This window comes from Triticum urartu, chromosome 7A (genome assembly GCF_056163025.1).
Source record: "Triticum urartu cultivar PI428250 chromosome 7A, HENAU_Tu73, whole genome shotgun sequence".
Classification (NCBI taxonomy): Eukaryota; Viridiplantae; Streptophyta; class Magnoliopsida; order Poales; family Poaceae; genus Triticum; species Triticum urartu.
Genome location: NC_141879.1, coordinates 36,141,571 through 36,150,734, shown reverse-complemented (window position 1 = coordinate 36,150,734; position 9,164 = coordinate 36,141,571). Strand labels below are relative to the sequence as shown.

Sequence of the window (9,164 nt, the reverse complement as noted above, 5' to 3'; positions counted from 1 at the left end):
TTTTGAACAACTTTTAAGATTATTAGTTGGAACGATCACATTAAAAATCTAAAACACACACTTGTGAAGTAATTCAACGAGGGGAAAAAAGAGCTCAGCGACAAAAGAAAAGGGAGCGATAAAATACTTCGCTAAATTGTGAGCCTCGACATTCAAGCTACTAAACTAATGAGCCGATTGAACATGCTATTGATATTTTATTTTAGCAAAACAAAATGCTATTGATGGAGAGAATGGAAAGCAAGAACAATAAAAAAATTGTCCAGCCCAAGGCCCAGGTAGGATACACGCAGAATGGAACGGCCCAACAATATATGGTAGTACTCCCTCCATTCCAAATTACTTGTCTCAAAAGTAGATAAAAATTGATGTATCTACAACTAAAATACGTCTAGATACATTCATTTCCGTGACAAGTAATTCCGAACGGAGGGAGTAGTAGCTATCGAGCTCTGGGCGTCATATGGTCCAGCCCAAGCGAGAGCGGGTAGAATATACCAGTCCCTCGGCCTCGTCGTCTCCAGCACCGAGCCATGCCTTGCCGGCTTACCGCTGGCCAGCCCTCCAATCCAGTTCAATTTTGTCAGTCCCCGACCACCCCGTAGCTCGGCACGTGGATTAGAGTAAACCCTACTGTGAATAGTTAGTAAACCCTACTGTGAATAGTTAGTAATGCGATGTGTAGACTACGCCTGCAAGCCTAAAACTTCTTATTCTGTCAAGTTGTCATCAGTACTTTCTGAAGAAAATTCTTGGCACTGTGGTCTGTCACCGTGAAATAAGAAGATTATTACCGTATTCCTTCCATATATTGATGTAATACAACATGGTTCCATTTCAGTTTTTGGAGGGGAGAAATCTGGACTGCTAATGTCAGAGGAGTAGTTGAGCGTTCCCTCTATCATTATCTCTGTGTAGAGTAACAAAATTGCAGTCATATAATGGCAACGGACAAGTCGAGGAATTTGCGTACTGCTTTTGCACCTTGCAAGGGTTTCATTCTGGTGAATGGAACCGGGTTTTTTTTTTCGAACAAAGAATAAGAATTTGCAGTCATAAAGATACTAGTTGTGGTACATTGTGTGTGAGAAATTCAGAAATTTCAGTTAAAAACTTGCAACTTGCAAGTCCCGTGCTACCTGCTTTTACTGGACTTCAAACAATCAAGGAATCAGTTATTTACTAGTAGCTGGGATAACAGTTAATTTGGCAGTGAAAACCTGTTGCCACTAAAGATTGTTCTTCAGGCAATCTTTGTGGTACTTTGCACAATAGAATATAAAATAAAACCCATTTCTCATCTTTAAAAGGTCCAAACAAACATTCGCTATTTACATCGATCTCTGCTTGCTCACAATTCCAATTTTTCCAGCGTCGGCCGCCGCAGATGAGAAGATGCTTAGTTGTACACTGGGCAGCCCTTGACAACTATACCTTTAGCAGTGGGGCAAGAAGCCAAGGGACATCCATCCAAGTCATTTCCCCACCAGTTCAAACTGATGTTCTCCAAGCCTAGGCACAGGTAAATTAACACGGCCATGAATGCCAAACCAGCATCTAGTGCACCTGAAAGCAGATAATTGTGTCGCTCCCACCAGTCACGTCGATATCTATATACCACATAACCTGATAGAAACCCAATCAGTATCCATGTGGTGTAGTTAACTGCTGTGGCGGGTGGCATCTGGAAGATGGAACCCAGCATCACGGGCATGTTGATGAGTACGATCCAGTTCTGGCCTGGGAATGCCCTGTGCGCTAACCATACGAGGAGCGGGGCGACGGCTCCCCCCAAGAAGAACCAGTTCACTGCCGCGTAAGTTCCCAAGTCCCCGAATATTCTGCGCGGGCCAATAAGACCCCATATGACCGACGCGTCATAGAACACATGATCACCGGGGCAGGTCCAAGGGCTGCCCGCTGAGAGTAGCTCAATGTCGCAGATGTTGGGGATTGTGTCCATCAGCCACCATGCTGTCCCAAGGTACACGAATGCCGCGATCATTGTTCCGACCACCTGCCATGTTCCAAAATATTGATGCTTAATGCCTTCTGTGCACTTATGCAGTGGAAATGTTAAATACACTATGATGGCCAAACAGAGCTTACCTGAGCCATAAACATGGTCCTTGGGGGAATCTTCATGTAGTGGCCCAACTTAAAATCTTGCAGAAACATCAGAGCTTGGTGCATGCTGATATAACCGTATACCTTGAAGCACATATTTGCGACGGGTCGTCCGGGGTACAAGTACCCGATGATGTACTCTGTGATGATGTTCAGTCCTGGGGTCTGCATACAGTGGAAGAATGTGAGTTGTGGATTTGGTGCTTCAGATACGTATGGCATGCCGTGATGAAAGTTGATAGAATCCTTACCTGGTTTGTTGTTGCTGTGATAATTCCAATTGGGAGGGTGAAGAAAAATGCAATGGCGCATGCAAGTAACACACCCCACCAGGGCAGCTGGAGCTGCTCTATGTAGTATTCGCAAGCGAATACAGTGACGGCAATGTTAACTACAAGGATGCAGATGAACCACCACTCAGGGACCTGCTTGTATCTCCTCATTAGCTTTGTATGTATGTCCACACTTTTCCCTTGAAAAGCTGATCTGCTTAGCTGCAAAATTTCCCTGGACACAAGCATTTTGATTCTTAATTAGTTGCCGCAACCATGTGATTGTGCACAACAAACTGACAGGATTTTACCTTCCATGGAACAGGAGGACATGAACAATCGTCGCGGTAAGTGACGCGAAACCGATACCATATGTGACAGCAAAGAGAGTGCTGAGGTACAGTGGACCGTTTTTCTCATATGCCTCTGTATCTAGATGGAAATTGTCGTCCACGATAGCTGAGATGTTGTACTTCTGCCCGCCGGAGGTGAAAAGACCGGAAGAGAAGATGGGGAAGGTCTGCGCCTTGTAGAAATCAAACCAGTACCCAATAGGCACGATGATGTACATGACGATGAAGAAGCCTGCAGCGACATTCGCAGTGGCGAACCAGGGGCTGACGAGAGGGCTTCCTAGATAGCTGGAGATGGATGCCCAGTCAAGGCCGATTGCGGCGATGCCGAGCCCGTGGAGACCTGAGCCGAGCTGCTGGGCGAACACTGAGTTGGGGAACACCCAGCAGATCCAGGAGAGTGAGGTGAGCATCTGGAACAGGTAGCCTGGGAAGGCGTAGTATGCGAAGCTGCAGGCGAACGCCACCAGGAAGAACTGGTTGCGCGTGAAGCCCCCTTTTCGCCGCCTTTCATCCTCGTGGAGTGCCCTGGTGGGAATATGCATTGAAAGCATGAGTTCTCACTTCTCAGGGAAAACTGCTCAAACATATTCAGTATATATTATTCAAACCATTGATTTCTCTGATCGTCAAAGCAAATAAATGTTTGTGCTAATCTTATTCTGCCTGTCTTAATTAGGTCACTGTATTTCCCTGAGATGGACACGGGATTTCTTTATTTTCTCCATGTTTTTTCAATGAATGGAAGGCATGAGCATGTCAGCATGATACCATTCAGTAGTCGTTGTCAGAACCAGGAACCTTAAGCTATATATTACTCTCAAGTGGTGTTAACTGAAAAAAATGCCATTGACTTAAAATGAGGATGGCCTCGATGGCCCCAACAACTCACAGGGGCCATATGCTAATTTAATCCTCGATCGGAGTTTTTTTTTCTCTCTTAATCCTGAGTTTTATGGTTGTGTTCAGAATCTTTGGGTGGCTAAGCTGTTGCAATCATCTAATTTTCTTGGATGTAATTAAGCAGGGCCAGCCTGACGTGTCATGACCCACATGAGGTGTCTACTTCTCCACACCAACAATAGCTTATGCCAATTTGCTCAAAATTCAAATCTCCTACTACTTGGAAGCATATAGCAAGTACACCCTCTGTTCATAAATATAAGACGTTTTGGCAGTTTAAACAGAGGCATATATACATTGCTTGCACGCATCAAACACCAGTAATTGTACACAAGTTTTAAGAAAAGAATTCATGATCAAATTGTTAACCTAGTTTCTTTCTGAGTGCATCATTTTGACCGGCCAATTAAATTTGGCCATGTAATAAGGCAATGAAAAATTCGAAAATGAAGTTGCCTGCCGGAGAGGGGAAGCGTGTGTACCTGAAGAGGGAGACCTGCACGAGGTTGGACGGCCACCACATGGCCGCCGGCTCCACGAGGTACCGCCGGAAAATCCCCGCCCACCCGAACCCAAGCACCTGCGTGGTGAGCACCACGAGGAGGGAGACGAAGAAGGTGAGGTTTTTGCCGTAGAAGACGCGGACGGCGGTGACCACGTGGATGGCGTAGACGGTGCCGGCGCCGGCGTTGGCGAAGATGGTGATCAGCACGTGCTCCTTCACGTTGAACGGCCCTGGGTTGAGGGTGAACTCCCAGCGCGAGCCGCGGAGGAAGGCCCGCTCTGGCAGCGCCGCGGCCATGAGGCGGCCGAGCGGCACGACGGCGATCTGCGCGGAGATGGCGGTGATGGTGAGCGGCTCCTTGCGGTACCAGAAGAACTGGTTGAGGAAGGAGAGCACGGCGCAGGACGCCATGCCCAGCACCCACATCCGGAACGTCAACACCGGCGTGTCCGGGTCGTCGCCCACGGGGACCGTCAGCGCCACCTGCTCGATCGGCGAGTTCTCCGACGATCTGCCATGGCCGTCGTCGTGGCGCTCCGGCGAGTTCTGCAACGTTGACGGCCGGTTCGCTGCGCCATGAGAAGAGCAGAGCAGAAATGGTCAGCTGGCGTAGCAGGGGTGCGTGCACGGACGGAGCTAAGCATGAGAGGAGGCGGCTCACGGAGGAGTGGGGCGGTGATCTGGTCGCCATGGCCGCCGCCGTGGCCATGCTCGTCCTCTTCTTCCTCTTCTTGGTGGGACTGGGAGTGGAAGTGGGAGGAGGACGCCATGGTTATCTGTCTCAAGCTGGCTAGTCTCTACTGCTTCAGCTGTCGTCTCTGCATCGTAGTACTGTTTTGGAAGGTTTGGACTTTGGAACGTCGAGATCTAGGAAACATCCATCAGCAGCCACGTTCCCGGCCAGGTTCAGCGGGCATCCATAGGAGCGTAGCAACAACGTGGTCTGGGTCGACGAGTACGTCCGTTTCTCAACGAATAGTTAATGTTCGACTACGACTTGGGTATCAGCCAGTACGACTCTACCAACACCATATTTTCAACGTACCAATTCGGTCGTTGGATCGCCATCCAACAGCCACAACCGCGCCACACTGGACCTCTCTTTCTTCTTCCTCCCGCCGAACCATCGACCCCGCCCCATCCGTCTGACTACACCCCCGCGGCCAGCACGCGCTGTCACAGGCCGCCTTGCCGCCTCATCCTCCCCTCACCCCTTCTGCTTGTCTCCACCGCGACCACCCCTGTAAGCCCAGCTTATCCGTAGCAGTGCCGACGACACCCGCAAAGCCCCCACCCCCACCCCCCTCCCTCCTCCCTGACCCGCACCCGTCAACCTGCTTCCTCGCCTTAGCCTGGACACCACAGCTTGCTGCCCTCTTAGCGTTGTCCTGTCTCGAGCGAGGTCCTATCTCAGCCTTGCCAGGCATCGCCAGGGTCGACGTCGCTGAGCTCCTCACGTCGCCCCCACCAAACTGACATCAACCAAAAATTCAGACATGACATTTAGCAAAACCCCAAAAAATAACTACAGATTGACATGTTGTGCCGAACAGGAAAGACAATTCTAGACATTTTTATTATGTTCTCCAAACGAGCAGTTTCCAAGATTCCAACATAGATCTTGACAAAAAAAGGCCGGTCCAGATAATGGCTGCATCCTGCATGTGCACGGGTGCTATAAACAACATAGATCTTGACAAAAAAAAAAGGCCGGTCCAGATAATTGCTGCATCCTGCAAGTGCACGGGAGCTATAAACAAACTCTCTATATCTGTTACTACTTTTATTAGCTCAATAATAAATCAAATTGAGTAATAAACCGCGATTGAACACATCAGGAGGGACGGTGGTATTACAGGCATGGCCTCGTTCATGAAACGAGATGCACCTTGTTGGAATTATCATCTGGTTCTCAAGACCACTGGTGGCCGGTGACCCCGAGAGGTCCAGGCTCGGCAGGTCAACCACCTCTATGAAACAGCGCAACTAACACCTCTATACAACAGCGCAACTAACTGACAATGATGTTCTTTTGGGAAAACTCGCCTCAGAGTTGTTGCAGGTTGCAGCTATAACTTGCCAAATGCCAAAGATCCAGAAGGGAAAGGAGGGTTGGCTCCGCCTCTGCTCAAGACACTACATAGTGTAGCAGCAATGAAGCACACAGACTCAACCAAATTATATAGCCTCAACACATCTGTATGTTTCTGTACTCTGTGCTCATTTACTTGTCATATCAGTTCTCGTATGTGGATTTCATTATTCCAGAATAAATGTACCTTGTTGGGATGTATCTTGAAATTATATGCTTCGTCTGCAATTCTCGGTCGTCTGTGCATCTTAATAACAAGCGCAGCATGAACGGCCATTTTGATTTATAGCAGCAAGAAGAGAAGAGTCGATGCCCAGGTGGTGCTACGCACTGACCTGATTTGGCATTCCTTCTGTTGCCACCTTTTGAAGAATCCCTTGCCACATCAATTTGACTTGGAAGATCAGATCAGAGCGGTTCATGGGCAATCACAGATCACTTTTATGATCACAGTCTCTTCACATCTCTAGGAATTTAGATCTCTATAGGTGACAGAAACAGCTGTTCCGCTTCTTCCTCATTTTCTAGTCCGACAAGCTTCATGAGCATTGTGACACTGTCAAGGGTGCTGTACACCTCCACAAATCTTGGATGCGACTTATCCTCAACAAGGAACTTGTGCATCCTGCCATCTAGCTCTATGAAGCTGTACCCAGCTGATTTCTTGTGGTCTTTCTCCTTGAGTAACTTCCATACCTGGGCAACACCGTCCCATTTTCCAGACGACGCGTATATGTTTGACAGGATCACCAGATTTCCAGTGTTTTGTGGCTCGAGAAAGATGAGTTTGTTTACTGCTACTTCCGCTAGTTCTACGTTTCCATGGAAGCTGCAGGCACCGAGCAAGGCTCCCCAGATGACGGCGTCAGGCTCCACTGGCATGCTTGCTATCATACTGTAGGCTTCATTTAGGAGACCAGCACGCCCAAGCAGATCAACCATGCAACCATAGTGCTCGATTCTTGGAGTAAGACTAAATTCCGCTTCCATTGAGTTGAAGAGTAGCTTGCCTTCATCCACCAAACCTCCATGAGTGCAAGCCAAAATGACTCCAACAAATGTGATACCATCTGGTTTGACCCCTGTCATCTGGACACAGTAAAATAAGAATCAAGTTCCACACTGAGGAATGAGCAAGGCAAGAAAGTGATGATGTGTTAGTGCGAAAATATAGGAGTAAAATACAATTCAAGGAAGAAATCCTCACCCGCAACTTATGGAACAAGGCAAGTGCTTCCCTCCACGAGCCATGCAAGGCAAATGCCATGATCATTGAGTTCCAAGAACAGAGATCTCGCCGACGACGGATCCCCTGAAACACCTGCCAAGCTCTTTGGATGCTGCCACACTTGGCATACATCTCCAGCAGTGCATTGGCCACATACACATTCCTCAGGTGGCCTTTGCCCCTCGCATACTCCTCCACCTTCCTCCCAAGCTCCATGGCCCCAACAGCCGCGCACGCGGGCAGCACGCTGCTCACCGTAAGCTCATTCGGCTGCACCCCTGCCCCCTCCCACATCTTCAGGAACGCCCCCACCGCCTCCTCGTGCCGCCCGTTCTGCGCGTACCCAGACACCATGGCGGTCCACGAGACCACGTTCCGGTCCGGCATTTCCCCGAACAGCTTCTCCGCGGCGTCGAGGAGGCCGGCCCTGGCGTAGGCCGAGAGCAGCGCGTTGCTCACGGCGGTGTCCCTGCGCGGCATTTCGTCGAACACCCGCCTGGCGTCGCGCAGGAGGCGGTTCCTGGCGTAGAAGGAGACGAGCGCGGAGCCGAGGAAGGGGTCGCCGGGCGCGAGGTGGCCGGACTTGAGCAGCAGGGCGTGGGCGGAGAGCGCGAAGGGCGCGGAGGAGGGGGCGGAGGAGAGGAGGAAGGTGAAGGAGAGAGGGGTGAGCAGGCGGAGGCGGTGCGCGCGGGAGAAGGAGCGGAGGAGGAGCGGGCTGCGCGAGGCGGCGAGCGCCTGGAGGAGGCGGTCGTGGAGAGTGGCGGAGGGGGGCGAGGAGGCGAGGAGGAGCGCGGCGTAGCGGAGGTCGCCGGCGGCGAGGACGCGGAGGAGGAGCGGCTGCAGGCGGCGCTCGCCGCGGCGGAGCAAGCGCGCGTGTAGCCGCTTCACTTCCTCCATGGAACGAACCACGCTGCGCGGGTCGTCAAAGGCCCATCCAAGTGTAAGTCGAATATAAGTGAACAGGGCCCAGCGGCCTTCTCTCTAAAAAGACTTATATATACTTCCTAAATATAAGTCTTTCGGGAGATTTCAGTAAGGACTACATACGAATGTATATAGACATATTTTAGAGTGTAGATTCGCTCATGTTGCTCCATATGTAGTCCACATTAGAATCTTTAAAAAGACTTATACTTCCTTTGTCCCATAATATAAAAACGTTTTTGGCACTAGTATAGTATCAAAAACACTCCTATATTATGGAACAGAGGGAGTATTTAGAAACGGAGGGAGTACTATAAAATAAGTCGAATGTTTCAATATGTATTCCTATTTTTTAACACGTATTTGCAAAAATGTCAACACATGTATTTAAAGTTTTTAAACGTATATAAAAAATTTAGATGTATACAAAAAATGTACAATGTGAATGAAAAAGGGTTGACATCAAAATATGCATTTGAAACAAATGTTAATCATATATTTGAAAATTTTGAATTGTGTATAATTTTTTTCTTTATGTATACAAAAAAAATTAAAATGTGTACGAAAAGTAGATGTGTGTTCAAAAAAGAATGAAAAACCGGTGAAAACCAAGAAAGACACAAAGAAAACCAAAGAAAAAAAGAAAAAAGAAAAGGAAACAAGAAAACCCAAAGAAAACCATAGAAAGAAATGAAGAAAACCCAAAAAACTAAGTGAAATCAGATAAAAAACTGCAGGAAAAAAACACACGCTCAGCTAC

The 9,164-nt window shown here is 48.7% G+C and overlaps 2 protein-coding genes across 2 annotated transcripts; both read right to left on the bottom strand.

Annotated features, from left to right (window-relative positions):
* Nucleotides 1–1,277: 1,277 nt before the first annotated feature.
* Nucleotides 1,278–5,416, bottom strand: LOC125520674 (oligopeptide transporter 7). Its single transcript, XM_048685638.2, has 6 exons — nucleotides 4,822–5,416; nucleotides 4,138–4,729; nucleotides 2,711–3,280; nucleotides 2,379–2,634; nucleotides 2,110–2,292; nucleotides 1,278–2,017 (listed from the first exon to the last, which is right to left on the bottom strand). Exons 1-6 carry the CDS (start codon nucleotides 4,928–4,930, stop codon nucleotides 1,400–1,402), a joined length of 2,328 nt encoding a protein of 775 aa, XP_048541595.2. The 5' UTR covers nucleotides 4,931–5,416; the 3' UTR covers nucleotides 1,278–1,399.
* Nucleotides 5,417–5,638: 222 nt separating this feature from the next.
* On the bottom strand, nucleotides 5,639–8,474 carry LOC125520675 (Pentatricopeptide repeat (PPR) superfamily protein). The gene is made up of 2 exons (XM_048685639.2): nucleotides 7,460–8,474; nucleotides 5,639–7,341 (listed from the first exon to the last, which is right to left on the bottom strand). Exons 1-2 carry the CDS (start codon nucleotides 8,375–8,377, stop codon nucleotides 6,727–6,729), a joined length of 1,533 nt encoding a protein of 510 aa, XP_048541596.1. The 5' UTR covers nucleotides 8,378–8,474; the 3' UTR covers nucleotides 5,639–6,726.
* Nucleotides 8,475–9,164: the final 690 nt, after the last annotated feature.

What these genes read in the sequence shown, in the direction of transcription:
- LOC125520675 (XM_048685639.2), bottom strand. Translation starts at nt 8,377, where the DNA reads ATGGAGGAAGTGAAGCGGCTACACGCGCGCTTGCTCCGCCGCGGCGAG. An exon ending in CCTTGTTCCATAAGTTGCGG is followed by an intron (nt 7,342 to 7,459) that starts GTGAGGATTTCT and finishes TACTGTGTCCAG; the next exon opens with ATGACAGGGGTCAAACCAGA.
- LOC125520674 (XM_048685638.2), bottom strand. Translation starts at nt 4,930, where the DNA reads ATGGCGTCCTCCTCCCACTTCCACTCCCAGTCCCACCAAGAAGAGGAA. An exon ending in GATCACCGCCCCACTCCTCC is followed by an intron (nt 4,730 to 4,821) that starts GTGAGCCGCCTC and finishes CTCATGGCGCAG; the next exon opens with CGAACCGGCCGTCAACGTTG. An exon ending in GGACCATGTTTATGGCTCAG is followed by an intron (nt 2,018 to 2,109) that starts GTAAGCTCTGTT and finishes GGAACATGGCAG; the next exon opens with GTGGTCGGAACAATGATCGC.